The 18,694-nt window shown below is 46.9% G+C and overlaps 1 protein-coding gene across 19 annotated transcripts in view; it reads right to left on the bottom strand.

Annotated features, from left to right (window-relative positions):
- CCDC7 (coiled-coil domain containing 7) overlaps window positions 1-18,694 on the bottom strand; it is a 502,159-nt gene that overhangs the window by 330,681 nt on the left and 152,784 nt on the right. For all 19 annotated transcript variants that reach the window (XM_063922082.1, XM_063922092.1, XM_063922099.1 and 16 more), the window contains exons 9-11: window positions 17,886-17,961; window positions 16,822-16,852; window positions 14,304-14,393 (exon numbers count right to left, since the gene is read on the bottom strand). In XM_063922082.1, the coding sequence (XP_063778152.1) occupies window positions 14,304-14,393; window positions 16,822-16,852; window positions 17,886-17,961 (197 nt within the window). The remainder of the gene's footprint in view (window positions 1-14,303; window positions 14,394-16,821; window positions 16,853-17,885; window positions 17,962-18,694) is intronic.

Raw genomic sequence — 18,694 nt, 5'->3', positions numbered from 1 at the left:
AAATAAAACTACAATAGACTTTCTGCAAGTAATTTATTAACATTATTATTCATTATTTATTCTAGCACCAGAATACTCAAAAGTGCAATGAAAGTAATGTAAAAACAATATCAAAATAAATACTTTGTCAATTATAGGGGTATATGCAATTCCGGGCGAATTGCGGCACTTTTTTGCCCGTTTTTAAATTCGACACAATTCGACCGTCGAATTCCGGCAGGTGGGTGCCGGAATTCGACATATTCAATAAAAAACGAATTCGACAGTCCCGCTGTCGAAAAACGGACTATTTGACGGATTTTGATTCGATTTTTTAAAAATGTTTAAAAAACGGTAAAAAACCCGAAAAAAAATTGCGTGGGGTCCTCCCTCCTAAGCATAACCAGCCTCTGGCTCTTTGAGCCGGTCCTGGTTGCCAAAATATGGGGAAAAAATGACAGGGGATCCCCCGTATTTTAACAACCAGCACCGGGCTCTGCGCCTGGTCCTGGTGCAAAAAATACGGGGGACAAAAAGAGTAGGGGTCCCCCGTATTTTTTGTACCAGCATCGGGCTCCACTAGCTGGACAGATAATGCCACAGCCGGGGGTCACTTTTATACAGCGCCCTGCGGCCGTGGCATTAAATTTTATTTATTTATATTTTTTGCAGTAGAACTACAGGTACCAGCGGGCCCGTTTCCCCCCCGCATGCTGGTACTCGTGGTTCTCCAAGTACCGGCTTGCGGGGGAGGCTTGCTTGGACTTGTAGTTCTTCTGGAAAAAAACCAATATTTTTTCATTTTTACACATGGCTATCAGCCCCCCATCCGCAGCCCTTGGATGGGGGGGGGGACAGCCTTGGGCTTCACCCCTGGCCCTTGGGTGGCTGGGGGGGGGGGGCCCCTTGATTGAAGGGGTCCCCACTCCTCCAGGGTACCCCGGCCAGGGGTGACTAGTTGGGTATTTAATGCTACGGCCGCAGGGCGCTGTATAAAAGTGACCCCCGGCTGTGGCATTATCTGTCCAGCTAGTGGAGCCCGGTGCTGGTACAAAAAATACGGGGGACCCCTACTCTTTTTGTCCCCCGTATTTTTTGCACCAGGACCAGGCGCAGAGCCCGGTGCTGGTTGTTAAAATACGGGGGATCCCCTGTCATTTTTTTGCCGTATTTTGGCAACCAGGACCGGCTCAAAGAGCCCGAGGCTGGTTATGCTTAGGAGGGGGGACCCCATGCATTTTTTTTTCTGATTTTTTTTTACCCCATTCCATTAAAAAAAAAATATATATATATATATATATATTTTTTTTTTTTTTTCTTTACAAATATATAAATAATACTTGTGCCTCCTAAATAGACAAACCAAGTACCTAATCCCTTCTAATATAAATAGATACGCTATTACCAATAAAAAAAAACACAAAAAAAACATCTTTTTAAATTTTTTTATTAGATTCCGCCAGCAAAGTGTGGCGGATTGAAAATGACGAATTTACTGTCTAAAATCTTCAATTGAATATACTTTTGTCGAAATGCCGCATTTGTACCATTGCAGAAATGTCGAATTTGACAAATGTCGAATTTCAAAAAGTCGAATTTGGAATGGCCGTTTTTTTGACGAAAAGTACTGAATTGCATTGTCGATTTTTTTGGGGGGCGAAAATATCCCGTTTTTCGACATTTTCGGGATCACTCCGTGTGTACCCCCCTTAACTGTCATTTTCTGTAATGACTGGCTGGTGCGTTATCACGTTGCACTTATCACTACTTTATCACTTCTTTATCCCTTTTCCAGGTTAATACATCTGCCCCAATGTTTCTTTTTTTGAGGATTTACCTCAATGCAGAAAAAAAGCACATAGAAAAAGCATTTTATAAAAAAAAATATCCATTAGTTTTCATGTACTGTTGCTCAATTTTGTAGACAGGAGTTAGGAGAGGGTAACCAGCCTTATTTGGGCTCCATAACAAATTCTGTAAGGTCTCATCCCAAGTACATGAATCAGAATTTCTCACCTCCTTCAGTTTTCTTGAAACTCCCTTTTCTGATTAGTGTGTGACTGCAGATATAGTAACCAATAGGAAGCAGACTACAGTGGCTGCCTTATGGTTATATAGCAGGGGTTCTCAAACTCGGTCCTCAGGACCCCAGCAAGTGCACAGGTGTATTAATTACTCACTGACACATTTTTAAGGTCCACAGGTGGAGTTAATTATTTCACTTGTGATTCTGTGAGGAGAACTGCAAAACATGCACGGTGTGGGGTCCTGAGGACCGAGTTTGAGAACCTGTGTTATATAGACATCAATCAGATCCTAACATCTAGAGCAGTGGTTCTCAAACTTGGTCCTCAGGACCCCACACAGTGCATGTTTTGCAGGTAACCCAGCAGGTGCACAGGTGTATTAATTACTCACTGACATATTTTAAAAGGTCTGCAGGTTTGAGAACCTGTGATCTAGAGGGATCCTCGGTAAATCCTAAATGCAGCACCATTATTGTGACATGGTGCTTTGATAGGGAAAGCAGCCCACCCCAGCTGCAGGCACCAATGTATCTTCACTACTACCAAGGCAATTCCAACCCTGTTCCCAAAACATGTACTTAGGCCTGGCTAAACTCACTGGGAGGTCATACTTTACGTCTAGTCCTTTATACTGCCATTCACATCTTAGTCTTAAGGAACGGACCCGTTGATTTCTATCAAAAAGAAATATCACACGCGTATAATAGGATTTTAATTACCTACCGGTAAATCCTTTTCTCATAGTCCGTAGAGGATGCTGGGGTCCATTTTAGTACCATGGGGTATAGACTGTTCCGCAGGAGCCTTCGGCACTTTAAGACTTTTCAACAGTGTGAACTGGCTCCTCCCTCTATGCCCCTCCTCCAGACCTCAGTATAGGAACTGTGCCCGAAGAGACTAACAACTTCGAGAGAAAAATTTACATTAAACTAGTGGCGAGATTCATACCAGCTCACACCATACAAAACACGCCGCCTAACATGGCTTTCAACATAACCCATGCTAACGTGCATGCATAACGCAACAGCAACAGCTGTGAACATCTTAACACATGAGAACCTGTGTAAAAAGATAAAATGTAATTCTGCAGGAAAAATGAGCACTGGGCGGGCGGGCGCCCAGCATCCTCTACGGACTACGAGAAAAAGATTTACCGGTAGGTAATTAAAATCCTATTTTCTCTTACGTCATAGAGGATGCTCTATGACTAAAATGGGGTCCATTTTAGTACCATGGGGATGTACCAAAGCTCCCAGTACGGGCGGGAAAGTGCTAATGTTCCTGCAGAACTGACTGACCAAACTGAAGGTCGTCAGCAGCCAAGGTGTCAAACCTATAAAACTTAGCAAACGTGTTTGCCCCTGACCAAGTAGCTGCTCTGCAAATTTGCAATGCCGAAACACCCCGGGCAGCTGCCCAGAAAGAACCCACTTTCCTTGTAGAGTGGCCCTTTACCGAACTCTGTAACGGCAATCCTGCCGTGGAATAAGCGTGCTGAATGGTACCTCTGATCCAGGCGCAAAAGTCTGCTTAGAAGCAGGACCCCCAATCTTGTTGGGGTCATAGAGGACAAACAAAGATTCTGTTTTCCTTATCCGAGCCATTCTTGCAACATTAGTCCTAAACGCTCTGAAGACATCCGAGGACTTTGAAATGGCTGAGGTGTCAGAAGCCACTGGCACCACCACAGGTTGGTTGATATGTAAATAAGACACAACCTTTGGAAGAAAATGCTGACGTGTCCGCAGTTCAGCTCGATCTTCATGAAAAATCAAATAAGGACTCTTGTGTGACAGAGCCCCTAATTCAGACACTCGTCTGCCTAAGGCCAAGGCCAACAGCATGACCACTTTCCAAGTGAGAAACTTCAACTCTACCTCTTGTAGAGGCTCAAACTAGTCCGATTTAAGGAACTGCAACACCACATTAAGATCCCATGGCGCCGCATGAGGCACAAAGGGAGGTTGGATGCGCAGAACCCCCTTCACGAACGTCTGGACCTCAGGAAGGGAAGCCAACTGTTTCTGAAAGAAAATGGACAAGGCCGAAATTTGGACCTTGATAGACCCTGATCTCAAGCCAGCATCCACACCCGCCTGTAGAAATAGAAGACGTCCTAATTTAAACTTCACCGCAGAATACTTCTTGGATTCACACCAAGATACATATTTTCTCCAAATACGATGGTAATGTTTGGACCTTACCCCTTTCCTGGCCAGAATAAGTGTGGGAATGACTTCATTGGGAATACCCTTACGGGCTAGGATCTGGCACTCAACAGCCATGCCGTCAAACGCAGCCGCGGTAAGTCTTGATAAACAAACGGCCCCTGCTGAAGCAGGTCCTCGCGAAGAGGAAGAGGCTGGGGATCTTCCAGTAATAACTCCTGAAGATCTGGATACCAAGCCCTCCTTGGCCAGTCTGGAGCAATGAGAATTGCTCGAACCCGGTTCTTCTGATGATCTTGAGAACTTTTGGTATTAGTGGAAGTGGAGGGAACAGATACACCAACTGAAACACCCACTGGGTCATCAGTGCATCCACTGCTATTGCTTGTGGGTCTCTTGACCTGGAACAATATTTCTGAAGCTTCTTGTTGAGACATGATGCTATCATATCTACTTGAGGAATGCCCCAACGATCTGCTACCTCTGCAAAGACTTCTGGGTGGAGGCCCCATTCTCCTGGATGGAGATCGTGTCTGCTGAGGAAGTCTGCTTCCCAGTTGTCCACTCCCGGAATGAAAATTGCCGACAGAGCTTTTGCATGTCTTTCTGCCCAGAGGATTATCTTTGTCACCTCTGCCATTGCCGCTCTGCTTTTTGTTCCGCCCTGGCGGTTTATGTAAGCTACTGTCGTTACATTGTCTGACTGGATCTGTATGGGACGACCTTGAAGAAGGTGTGCCGCTTGATGAAGGCTGTTGTACACAGCTCTCAATTCCAGAATGTTTATGTGAAGGAGTACTTCTTGACTTGACCATCGTCCTTGGAAGCTTTCCCCTTTCCTGACTGCTCCCCAACCTCGGAGGCTTGCATCTGTGGTCACCGGGATCCAAGTCTGAATCCCGAACATGCGTCCCTCCAGGAGGTGAGAACTTTGAAGCCACCACAAGAGTGAAATTCTGGCTTTTGTTGACAGGATTATGCTCCGGTGCATGTGTAGGTGCGATCCGGACCACTTGTCCAGTAGGTCCCATTGGAACACCCTGGCGTGGAATCGGCCAAATTGTAGAGCCTTGTAGGCCGCTACCATCTTTCCCAGCAGGCGGATGCACTGATGAATCGATACGCATGCTGGTTTTAAAACTTGTTTGACCTTCCTCTGGATCTCCAGAGCCTTTTCCACCGGTAGGAATACTTTGTGCTTCCATGTCCAATATCATTCCCAGAAATGATAACCTCCTTGTGGGTTCCAATTGTGATTTTGGAAGGTTTATGATCCAACCATGCTGTTGAAGCACCGTCAGGGAAAGTGCAATGTTCTGCACTAGTTTCTCCCTGGATCTCGCTTTTATGATGAGATCGTCCAAGTATGGGATGACTGACTCCTTTCTTGTGAAGAAGAACCATCATCTCCGCCATCACCTTGGTGAATATTCTCGGAGCCGTGGAGAGCCCGAAAGGCAATGTTTGGAACTGGTAGTGGCAGTTCTGCACCGCAAACCTCAGGTATGCCTGATGCGGCGGGTAGATGGGAACATGTAAATAAGCATCTTAGATGTCCATCGATACCAGAAATTCCTTTTCCTCCAAGCTGTAGATTACCGCTCTTAGGGATTCCATCTTGAATTTTAACCTTTTCAAATAAAGGTTCAGAGTCTTTAGGTTTAATATCAGTCTGACCGAGCCATCCGGTTTCGGCACTACAAACAGCTTGAATAAAACCCTTTTTCCTGTTGTGACACCGGAACTAAGGAAATTACATTGTCTTTTCATAATTTCTGTATTGCGCTCAGCACTTTTGCTCTGTCCGGAACAGAAGCTGGTAAGGCTGATTTGAAAAAAATCGGCCTAAAGGAAGGTCCTGAAATTCCAATTTGTACCCTTGAGATACTATCTGCAATACCCAAGGATCCAGATCTGAGTGAACCCAGACCTGGCTGAAAGACAGTAGACGTGCCCCCACCCGATCGTACTCCCGCAGGGGAGCCCCAGCGTCATGCTGAGGTTTTAGCAGAAGTAGCTGTTGACTTCTGCTCCTGAGAGCCTGATGGTGTTGTAGATTTTTTACCTCTTCCTCGACCTCTTCCTGCCAAGAAGGGGGTACCCTTTGCCTTTTTGGACTTGTTGGGCCGAAAGGATTGCATCATATGAGAATTAAATCCTTTCCTAGGTGGAGCAGCTGCAGAAGGCAGAAATGCTGATTTGCCTGATGTAGTTGTTGAAATCATGGCATCCAGCTTGTCTCCAAAGAGGGCTTCTCCATTGTAAGGAAGCGCCTCAATATTCTTTTTTTATTCCGCATCAGCATTCCATTGGTGGATCCACAGCGCCCTGTGGGCTGAAATCGCCATAGCGGAGGATCTTTAACTCAGCAACCTAATATGCTTCATAGCTTCAACTAAGTAACCTGCAGCATCTTTGATATGGCCGAGAGTTAGGACTATTTCATCCCTGTCAACTGTGTCTATGTTAAGAAGCAAGTTGTCAGACCATTTTTCCAGAGCGTTACCTACCTACGCACAAGCAATGGTGGGCCTGAGCACCGTTCTGTTAGCCGTATATATGGATTTTAGGGTTGTTTCTAATTTACGGTGAGCTGGATCTTTTAAAAAGGCTGAACCAGGGGCAGGCAAAACTATTTTCTTAGACAGACGAGAAACTGAGGTGTCTATCATTGGGGGTGTCTCCCATTTGTGCCTGTCTTCCTCAGGGAAAGGGTATGCTACACGTATCCTTCTGGGAAGGGTAAATTTCTTTTCTGGGTTAGCACAGGATTCTTCAAAGAACGCATTCAAATCCTTTGAAGGAGGAAAAGTCACAACCTGCTTTTTATTTGATTTAAAATAATCCTTTTCCTCAGGGACCAGTGTTGTTTCAGGAAACTCCAACAATTCCTTTATAGCAACTATCATACATTGTATGCTTTTGGCTAATTTGGAGTCTACCCCTCTCAAATCCCCAGTGTCGACGTCAGAGTCGGAACCTGTGTCTGTGTCCCCTTGCATTATCTGGGCCAGAGACCTTTTCTGGGACCTGGATGGGACCTGAGTGGATGATATGGAGGGGTCAGTAAACAGTGCATCCTCTACAGACTGCCTCCAATATTTAGTCTGTTGTTCAGACTCAGGGAATTTCTTTGCAAGCATTGACATATTCTTTTGCAACATTCTCACCCACTCCGGCTCCTTCTGAGAGGGAAGGGCCACCACATTACCCTCTTGTGTATCTAAAATGGGTTCTTCCTGGGAAGAACCCTCCCCAATGTCTGACATGTTACACACTTGTACACACACACACACACACACACACACACACACACACACACACACACACACCCCTTTCACACAGGGGAGCTATTGGGGACAGACCCACACTAAAGTCTGTCAGAGAGACACAGATCTGCCAGCCCACACACTGCGCCTTATTGTGAATTGTGGAAATATTACCCACTTACAGCGCATATACCAATAATAGGCCCACAGACCTAATTATAATGAACACTTTCTGCCCCTTCTATAACACCCTGTACTTGTATCAGCGTTGTCATGAGGAGAAACAGCGTTCAGGAGCTTCACACTGGAGTTTCTGCAGGAGAAAATGGCACCAAGTGAGTGTTCTGGCAAGACTGAGGAGAAGCCTCGCCCTTCAGCCTCAGCAATGTAATATTTATACTGGCTGGGGATGGCACATCAGCGGCTGTACATGTATGTGCTCTTTTTGCCAGTGAGAGTAAGGTTTTAAAACATGCCCTCAGAGCGCGTGCCTCCCCCGCCCTCTGCACCCTTGTTCTGAGAGACATGGTGCGCAGCGTCCCGCCGCTGCGCGTGCAGCTGTATGCCGCCAACGATGACCGGAGGATCACCTCTCTGCAGGACTCCGGTAATATACTCACCAGCCTTCTGACTTCTGGCTCTGTTAGGGGGTGGCGGCAGTGCTGTGGGAGTGAACGCTGGCCAGGCTTGGGCTGGATCTTGATCCGAAGCACCAACAGGCTCAAAAGCGTTGACCTTCTTCCCAAGATGCATAGCGCCGGCTCCTATATCACCCCGCCTCCGTGCACAGGAACTCAGTTTTGTTAACCAGCCCAATGCAGTAGCAAGTAAAAGAGACAACTGCCAGTTGCCACAAACACCACACTCTCCCGACAGGAGAAGTGTCAGCGGCTAATGCCATACCAACCCAAAGAAGCTAAGTGCGTCAGGGTGGGCGCCTTGTGGAGCCCAGTGTACCTCGCAGAAAGAGTTTTAACAAAGGTAAGTTCTTACCATAAAACTCATTTTCTGCTGCGGTGTACACTGGGCTCCACAAGGAATGGACAATGGGATGTCCTAAAGCAGTTCCTTATGGGAGGGGACGCACTGTAGCGGGCACAAGAACCCTGCGTCCAAAGGAAGCATCCTGGGAAGTGGCAGTATCGAAGGCATAGAACCTTATGAACGTGTTCACAGAGGACCACGTAGCCGCCTTGCACAATTGTTCAAGGGTCGCACCATGTTGGGCCGCCCAAGAAGGTCCAACAGACCGAGTAGAATGGGCCTTAATGTGATCAGGAGCAGAGAGACCAGCCTTCACATAAGCATGTGCAATCACCATTCTAATCCATCTGGCCAGAGTTTGCTTGTGAGCAGGCCAGCCCCGTTTGTGAAACCCAAACACAACAAAAAGAGAATCAGATTTCCTAATATGGGCAGTTCTCTTCACATAGATACGGAAAGCCCGTACCACATCCAAAGACCGCTCTTTGGGAGACAGATCAGGAGAAACAAGTGCCGGAACTACAATCTCCTGATTAAGGTGGAACGAAGAAACCACCTTAGGTAGATAGCCGGGACGAGTACTAAGAACTGCCCGGTCACGGTGAAATATCAGATATGGGGAACTACAGGACAAGGCACCCAAATCCGACACTCTTCTAGCTGAAGCAATAGCCAGCAGGAACACCACCTTAAGGGAAAGCCACTTAAGGTCAGCTGAACCAAGAGGTTCAAACGGAGACTCTTGTAACGCCTCCAAAACCACCGACAAGTCCCAAGGCGCCACAGGCGGGACAGAGAAGTTGGATACGCAACACGTCTTGAGTAAAGGTATACACATCAGGTAAGGTCGCAATTTTTCTCTGAAACCACACTGACAAGGCAGATATTTGAACCTTGAGGGAGGCCAGACGCAGGCCTATGTCCAGGCCCTGCTGATGAAAAGCCAACAACTTGGCTATACTAAACTTGGAAGCGTCATAATCGTTAGATACGCACTAAACAAAGTAAGAATGCCAGACCCTATAGTAAATCCGAACCGAAGCCGGTTTCCGGGCCCGCAACATAGTTTGAATGACCGCCTCAGAAAATAGCCCTTTAGCCCTCAAGACGGAAGCTTCAAGAGCCACGCCGTCAAAGACAGCCGGGCTAGGTCCTGGTAGACACAGGGGCCCTGAACGAGGAGGTCTGGGCGTTGTGGAAGTAGAATTGGACGCTCTGACGATAGGCCTTGCAGGTCTGAGAACCAGTGCAGTCTGGGCCACGCTGGAGCTATGAGAAGCAGAATTCTTTTTTCTTGCTTGAACTTCCGAATTACCCTGGGCAGGAGTGACACCGGAGGGAACACGTACGGCAGCCGAAACCTTCACGGTACCGCCAGCGCATCTACAAATGCTGCTTGAGGATCCCTTGTCCTTGCTCCGAAGACCGGAACCTTGTGATTGCGTCGAGACGCCATCAGATCTACGTCTGGAAGGCCCCACCTTTCCACTAGGAGTTGAAACACTTCTGGTTGGAGGCCCCACTCGCCGGCATGCACGTCCTGACGACTGAGAAAGACCGCTTCCCAATTCAGGACTCCCGGAATGAATATTGCCGATATGGTTGGTAGATGGCGTTCTGCCCACTGTAGAATCCGTGAGATTCCTTCATTGCTAGGTGGCTTCAAGTGCCGCCTTGATGATTTATGTAAGCCACTGTGGTGGCGTGGTCCGACTGTACTTGAACAGGACGGTTCTGAATTAAATGCTGGGCTAGGTTAAAGGCATTGAAGACCGCCAGCAACTCTAGAATATTAATCGAGAGGAGGGACTCCTCCTTGGTCCACCGCCCCTAAAAGGAGTGTTGCTCCAGCACCGCGCCCCAACCTCTTAGACTGGCAACTGTCGTCAACAGGACCCAGTCGGATATCCAGAACGGACGGCCCCTGCACAATTGTTGGTCCCGGAGCCACTAGAGCAGCGACAGACGGACCCCCGGAGTCAATGAGATCATTTGAGACCTGATCCGGTGAGGCAGGCCGTCCCATTTGGCTAGAATCAGCCACTGGAGAGGGCGAGAGTGAAATTGAGTGTACTCCACCATGTCGAATGCTGACACCATGAGGCCCAGCACCTGCATCGCCGAATGTATCGACACTTGCGGACGAGATAGGAAGCAACGAATCCTGTCCTGAAGTTTCAGGACTTTCTCCTGAGACAGGAACAACTGCTGGTTGTGAGTTTCCAATAGTGCTCCCAGATGCACCATGCTCTGAGCAGGGATCACGGATGACTTCTTCCAGTTGATGAGCCACCCGTGGGCTTGCAGAAACCAGACCGTCACATCTAGATGACGCAGGAGAAGTTCTGGGGAATTTGCCAGGATTAACAAGTCGTCCAAAATACAGCAGTATCCTGATCCCCTGACGGCGGAGTACCACTGTCATCACCGCCATGACTTTTGTAAAGACTCGCGGAGCCGTTGTTAAACCAAAAGGTAACGCCCGAAACTGGTAATGGCAGTTGCCAATCGCAAATCTCAGGTATTGCTGATGAGACACTGCTATAGGAATATGCAGGTAAGCATCCTGTATATCCAGGGAGACCATGAAGTCCCCAAGTTCCAAGGCCAGAACTATAGAGCGAAGGGTTTCCATCCAGAACCTGGAAACCTTCACAAACCTGTTCAATGTCTTGAGGTTGAGAATGGGCCGGGAGGACCCCTTCGGTTTCGGGACTAGAAATGGCGGAGAATAGTACCCCCGGCCCCTCTGCGCAAGAGGCACCTGTACTACGACTCCTGTATCCAGGAGGGTCTGTACCACCGAATGTAGAGTGTTTGCCTTTGTTTTGTCCAACGGGACATCTGTCTGGCAAAATCGATGAGGGGGTCGGTTTTTGAAGGCTATGGCGTAACCTCGCGTGATGACTTCCTGTACACAGGCATCTGAAGGGTCTTCAACCATTCCTGGGTATACCCCAGAAGCCGGCCCCCCACCCTGGGATCCCCCAGAGGGAGGCCCGCCCCGTCATGTGGCAGGCTTATCTGTCTTGGAAGCTGGCTGACGGGCCGCCCATGCTCTTTTGGGCTTAGGCTTACCAGGTTTGGAAGTGCGGGCCTGCTTGTTGTACGCCTGACCTTTTGCTTTACCTGAAGGACGAAATGGGTGAAAGGAAGTACCTTTAGCCTTCGACACAGAAGGAGCAGTACTTGGCAGACAGGCAATTTTGGCAGTAGCCAAGTCAGCCACAATCTTATTTAAATCCTCCCCAAACAGAATATCTCCCTTAAAAGGGAGTACCTCCAGGGTTTTTCTAGAGTCCAGATCCACAGACCAGGATCTCAGCCACAATATCCGGCGAGCCAGGACTGACGTAGTAGAGGCCTTGGCTGCCAGGATACCGGCATCAGAAGCCGCCTCTTTAATATAACGAGAAGCTGTGACAATATAAGACAGGCATTATCTAGCATGGTCAGAGGAGATTTCAGCAACTAACTCCAAGGCCCATGCTTCAATGGCCTCTGCAGCCCAAGTAGCTGCAATAGTGGGCCTTTGTACAGCACCCGTGAGGGTGTAAATCGCTTTCAGACAACCCTCTACACGTTTATCCGTAGGCTCTTTTAGAGACGTGACGGTGGTGACCGGTAGAGCTGAGGAAACCACCATCCTAGCCACATGTGAGTCCACTGGAGGAGGCGTTTCCCAATTCTTAGACAGCTCCGGTGCGAGGGGATAGCGAGCCAGCATCTTCTTTTGAGGCACAAACTTTGTACCCTGGTTTTCCCAGGGTTCCTGACGTATATCAATTAGGTGGTCAGAGTGAGGTAAAACTTGCTTAATCACCTTCTGACGCTTGAACCTATCTGGTTTCTTAGGAGGAACGGATGGCTCGGGATCATCCGTAATCTGTAAAATTAACTTAATAGCCTCCAAAAGATCAGGAACATCCACATGTGAACCACCCTCCCCATCAGCCGTATCCGAGTCAGAACCTGTGGGGTCAGTGTAAGTGCCGTCTTCATCCGTCGAGGTGTCAGTGACAGCAGTGGATTGTGAGGAGACAAGTGCTCACTTAGAGGACCCCTTGGACGTAGGCGAGCGACGGTCAGACTTTTTAGTAGTCAGGGACTGGTTCAACTTCTTTATTTGAGCAGATAAATCGTCTGCCCACGGCGAATTAGCTGCAGGGACCACAAACGGTTGCACCGGCATTAGGGGTCCCATAGGGGGTGTTAGTTTATGAACTAGCGTATGCAGAAGCGTGGAAAAAGCGGCCCACGGCGGGTCATTATTTGCCCCCGTTGCCACCGTCCCACTGGGGGGCAAGGAGCCCCCAGAACCAGAGCCCAAAGCTATATTCTCCTCAAAGGTATCTGCGGCTTCAGCAACACCGGCAGTGTGTTCAGCCCCAGAACTGTTACCCTCAGAAGCAGACATGATATAACTTGCAGTATCAGGTAACACAGTACAATTTGTCAGGAGCACAATACCTCTAGCCCAAACCCCTGCGCAGTCAGCACCAGCAGAGATAAAGGAGAGATATGGTGACTAAATCACAGAGAAAAATACGTAATACAGTTTATCTTTGTGAAAATCCTATATTAGATAAAACCTGATGCACCAAGCCCCCTCAGGTTATAGAATATAGGGATAGCAGGTTGAGTGAAAGACACAAAATGGACACCACTCAGCTATCAAATGCACACACAAATAGTCACAGTCTGTACAATGCAGAGGTTATAACTAACAATAATACTGCACTGGACTAGCTTACACAGCTATATAACAATAGATATAACAGTACACAGTAAGAACTGGATATACTGTATATCACAGGGTAATTGTACTAGGAAACCCTGACTAAATGCACTCTTTCTTAACTAACACTGACTAAAAAAGGCAGGTAGAATACTTAAGTGTTTTGTAAAGTCACAGCACTGACAACCAGGCGGCTTTACATAGGAGGATTTGCCCAAGCATTCCCAGAAACAGTGAGCTGATGGATAATAGTGCCGCAGACACTGCCAGGGAGTGAGGGAGAGACAGATATGCAGCTCCAGGGCGGGAACATTTGCAGAAAATAGAGCCCTGGAGTTGGGGGAGGGGCTTCAGGTCCAAGCTCTATCCCCCTGCTGGCAAAACCACCGGGTACTGCGGGCTCTAATAAAACGGTTTATAGAGAAAACCTGACCTGTCCTATGCCCTGGTGATCTAGTGGGATCGCCTGTACTGCCACAGTGTCCACCGCCAGCACATGCGGCCCGCTTCCCACTGACCGCGCCGGATCGCGATAAAGACCGGGTCCCGCAAGCGGGACCCACTTACCACCTCCCGAAGCGCAGCCACGTGATCCCGGAGAGCCCCCGTCATGTGTGCCTGACAAGAAGAAAACCGGAGCCTCCTGCTGTAGTTACCCGGCAACCAGGGCTCGGGAGTGTACAGCGCCGCTGGGGGAGAGATGGAGCTGCAGCAGGCAATGTCTACGGACATCCAGCACAATCTGTGCCTCTGCTGCAGCCCTTGTAGTCTTCTTTTTTCCTCAGAAAAAGCTTTTTCTGGAGCTGCTGTGAGCAGCCCTTCCTGTTACATGCTTGCACTGCAAGCACCAACTACAAACTGAGCTCCTGTGCGGGGTGATATAGGAGGCGGCGCTATGCATCTTGGGTCAAAGCTTTTGAGCCTGTTGGTGCTTCGGATCAAGATCCTACTCTACAGTCTACACCCCATTGTCCATTCCTTGTGGAGCCCAGTGTACCCCGCAGCAGAAATGTTTGTTTTTCACTAACTCAATAAAAAAAATGTGATTCGTTTTTTGTTTAGCTGTGGATCTTGGACAAAGATCTAGAACTGTGTAACATAATGTTATTGAAATACTACATTTAATTAGGACACTCACCTTCAGCGCTTCGATTTTTCTCAGCTCATATTCTAAAGCCCTTTTCTCCTCCATGAGAGCTTGGTTGTCTGCTTCCGCCTTCATATATTTCTAAGAGATTTGACATGTATTAGGAGAATTAACATGTTGCTGCCTGAACAAGAGAAACAGTGACTTTCTCTTTTTATCAAAACAGAAATCACATGTATTGTGAACATGGCATCAATAGCAGTAATTATTCAATACAGTAATGGCAGAATATGCCACAAGGCCAGCACCACAAAGCTAGGGCTTGTAGATGGAACTGTGGGCTATGCCGAGTTGTGAGCATGCAGGGATCTCTCTGATTTTATTCCATCAAGGATAAGGCTGGTGTAAGGGTTTTATAAGAATAAGAATAATAATGATGATGGCTATTTAACAATCACACTGATAGGGATGAAGCTGCTGCATAGATGCTGGTGCGCTACACATATATCGGGATGTGGGTATATATCTGCACTTAGGGCCTAATTCAAACCTGATCGCTCCTCTGCAAATTTTCAGAGGGCTGAGATCAGATAGTCGCCGCCCATAGAGACTGAAAACCTGCCCTGTGCAAATGCATGCGTACGCCTTGCGAAAACCTCGCCAGACAGCGGACATCTGCAAATCCGTCCGCAACTCACTCACCATCGAATGATTTTTCCAGTCTGTGCGTAGCCCGGGACTTACTCCTACAGTGCGATGTAAACATGCTGATTGGGGCCGGAGCTGACGTCACACACCCGCCCAGAAAACGCTTGGGCGCGCCTGCATTTTTCCTGACACTGCCAGAAAACGTCCAGTTACCACCCACAAACATCTACTTCCTGTCAATCACCTTTGCATACGCCTAGTGATCTAAATTTTCACACCATTCTGTCGCTGTTTGGCGTTGTGCCTGCGCATTGCAGTGCATTCGCATGCGCAGTCATTTGATAATCGTCCGCTGTGCGATTTTGCACAACAGCGATCAGGTCTGAATTAGTCCCTTAGTTCCATGTACTCAGTATGAATATAATTTAGCCATAAATGAGGCTAAAGGGAGCACTAAATTAGGAAATAAACATGATAATTGTATATAAGGATAGGTGTGTTATTTATACTGTTGCCGTTTCATGTGTTATGATATTTTTCTGCATTTCTAAACACACGTTAACTTATAGTATTGAAGTTAAGTAGAGCAGGACATGAAGCATGGCTATATGCCACTGGGGCACGGATTGTCAAGTCACAGTGGGGGTGTGAAAAGCTGTAGACTGCCCTCTATCCCCCTCCACTCTGTAACCAAACATTCACTGCCATGTGCATCGGTGCTAGGTGTACACGGTGCCTGCTCACTACTGCTCTGTTCATTTGGCACATTGGAAAATGCAGTCCCGATCAGGAAAGAGCGATTGTCCCACTAGCAGCACATTTGTGATGTATGCAAGCAAAGTACTGTAGATCTGTGATTCCAGCTACCTGTGTGCTTGAGGGGTGTATGGAAGGTAGATAGTAACTAGGTCGACAGGTCAAAAGGTCGACATGAGTTTTTTTATGTATTTTTGGTGTCGATTTCTTCGTAGAGTGACTGGGAACCCCAATTAGTGCACCGTGTCCCCTCGCATGGCTCGCTTCGCTCACCATGCTTCGGGCAAGGTGCCTCACTCCGCTACCGCTGCGCTCGGCACAAATTACCGTTCCAATCGTAGTCCACGTGGATCGTTAAGTATGAAAAAATTTAAAAAAAGAAAAAAATCGTGAAAAACTCATGTCGACCTTTTGACCTGTCGACATAGACCATGTCGACCTAAAGATCCTGTCGACCAAGAAACTGTCGTCCTAGTTACTGTCGACTAATAGTGGTCGACCTAGACACTGTCGACCTAGTTACTGTCGACATAGAGACCATATCCCGTGCTTGAGATAATGGCCCTCATTCCGAGTTGTTCGCTCGGTATTTTTCATCGCATCGCAATGAAAATCCGCTTAGTACGCATGCGCAATGTTCGCACTGCGACTGCGCCAAGTAACTTTGCTATGTAGAAAGTAATTTTACTCACGGCTTTTTCATCGCTCCGGCGATCGTAATGTGATTGACAGGAAATGGGTGTTACTGGGCGGAAACACGGCGTTTCAGGGGCGTGTGGCTGAAAACGCTACCGTTTCCGGAAAAAACGCAGGAGTGGCCGGAGAAACGGTGGGAGTGCCTGGGCGAACGCTGGGTGTGTTTGTGACGTCAAACAGGAACGACAAGCACTGAACTGATCGCACAGGCAGAGTAAGTCTGAAGCTACTCTGAAACTGCTAAGTAGTTAGTAATCGCAATATTGCGAATACATCGGTCGCAATTTTAAGAAGCTAAGATTCACTCCCAGTAGGCGGCGGCTTAGCGTGTGTAACTCTGCTAAATTCGCCTTGCGACCGATCAACTCGGAATGAGGGCCAATATACCTAAATGTACAACTCTAAAGATGTTTATTCTACATGCAAGTGTCAGTCTACATAAGAAATGTGTGTGATTCAAATTACTTACATTTTCAGTTTCATGCAGTTTCTTTTCAATGCTAGATATATAGAAAAATAGAATAAAATGGCTGGCATGAAGCGACATGCTTGTACTTGAGTATATGAATAGAAATGTACTTAGTAGACTAATGCCAGGTCACATAATAAACACGCCTTCTGTGACTTTTAAACAGTAAAATGGTTACGTCATAAAAACTATATCTGAGAATTGATACAAGGCCAGATCAACCATCTGTGCTTATTAGAATGAAGTCTGTGCAGTGCCACAATAATAATAACCATGAACTGTGTTTTCTATAATGCGTTCATCTAAAGTTTACTGTATCACGACAGTTTACTGTATCCCTGTTGAGAACCCCTCCCCCTTTCCCATTGCAGAAAGCTGTACAGGAGAGAGAACTGACTGCCGATACAGCAGCTGCTCTCCCCAGGCCAGCACACACTGTTTTGTACTGTGTGTTAAGTTGGAGAGAGAGGCAGCCGCAGTGGCATCCTGTGTTCTCTTTCCTGCGTAAGTGGAGAGCAAGCTATCGCATCCTGCACCCCGCCGCCCTGGACACTGGTGCCCTCGCCCTGAGCACCGGTGCCCCCCTGCACTGAGCTAATGAATTTTTATTTTTATTTTAAATGGAGAGGGTCTGGCCACACCTACTTTATTTAGCCACATGCCCTCCTTGTAGCAGGGCCCGCCAGAATTGTCGGCACCCCTGCACACACCCTATCGAATGCCGTCTGAACTATCAAAATCAGGGATCGCTTTGGAAAGTAGGTTGGCCGTGATATAAAATTTGAATACCATCCAAAGTGTTTTGCATTTGCATTTAATAAACACAAGATACAAAATAAGCTTAACAGAAAAGAGAACTAAGCATTTGGGTTCTATTTTTTCAGGAACTCAAGGGACATTTATGAAATACATGAGTAAACAGGTAAGTCTTGAGTCTGTTTTTGAAGGTTTCAGTTTACAACATATGAATTATTCCTGTGAATACATCTTATTGATTCATTAGGAACTGGTGAAATCACTCAGCATTCAAATATAATAATATAACAGTATATATATATGTTTACTTCTGTAATTCTCCTGCTTGTTTATCATATGATTTTCCAAGTTCTTGAACAATCCTTTCCAATTGTTTATTTGAATCTGTAGTGTGGAAAAGCAGATAGGTAGTATAAATCTAGGTAAAGATATCTATCAATGACCATACAAATGTACACCAATATATTACAAAGCATTGTGCACAGACATTTTCAGCCAAAATGTCACTGCTCATATGTGTATACAAAGCTTGCAGAAAATATATCAAATAACTATTTCAAGGAGCTGTATACAATTCTAACATTATTTTCTTGAAACACTATGGGGGGTATGCAATTAGCTCAGTTTTTTTCCGCCTAGGCAAAAAAACAGAGCTTTTTGTGCTATTTTTAGGGCAAATGGAGATTTGCCCTATGCTATAGCAGGGCCGGATTTTTGCCTAGGCGAAAAATGTAGCAGGGGCGGAAAACATGTGGATCAGCTAAACCACGTGTTTTCCTATGAAAATGATGGCCATTTTCGTCAATTTTGAGCCATTTTTTGCCAATGCGTTTTCACTTTAAAAAAAAAAAAATGCCAAAAAGGCATTGGCGAAAATGCCTTAAAAACGGACAAAAATGCCCGCTGTTGAATACTCAGTGGCACGAATTCATTCGTTCCGAAGCTAACTGAATACCCCTCTATGGCCTCCCAATCCGTAGCAACAACACACATCTGGTTTTAGGGGGGTATTCAATTGATGACAGATCTGCTGTCTTGTCAGAAAGACTGCAGTTTCCACCTTTTTTAGGGCGGAAACTGTTCCGACCTATTCAATCGGGCTGCCATTTTTCAGACA

This window comes from Pseudophryne corroboree, chromosome 5 (assembly GCF_028390025.1).
Source record: "Pseudophryne corroboree isolate aPseCor3 chromosome 5, aPseCor3.hap2, whole genome shotgun sequence".
Lineage (NCBI taxonomy): Eukaryota > Metazoa > Chordata > Amphibia > Anura > Myobatrachidae > Pseudophryne > Pseudophryne corroboree.
Note: the sequence above shows the minus strand (reverse complement) of the source record. Positions and strands in the feature narration are given on the sequence as shown.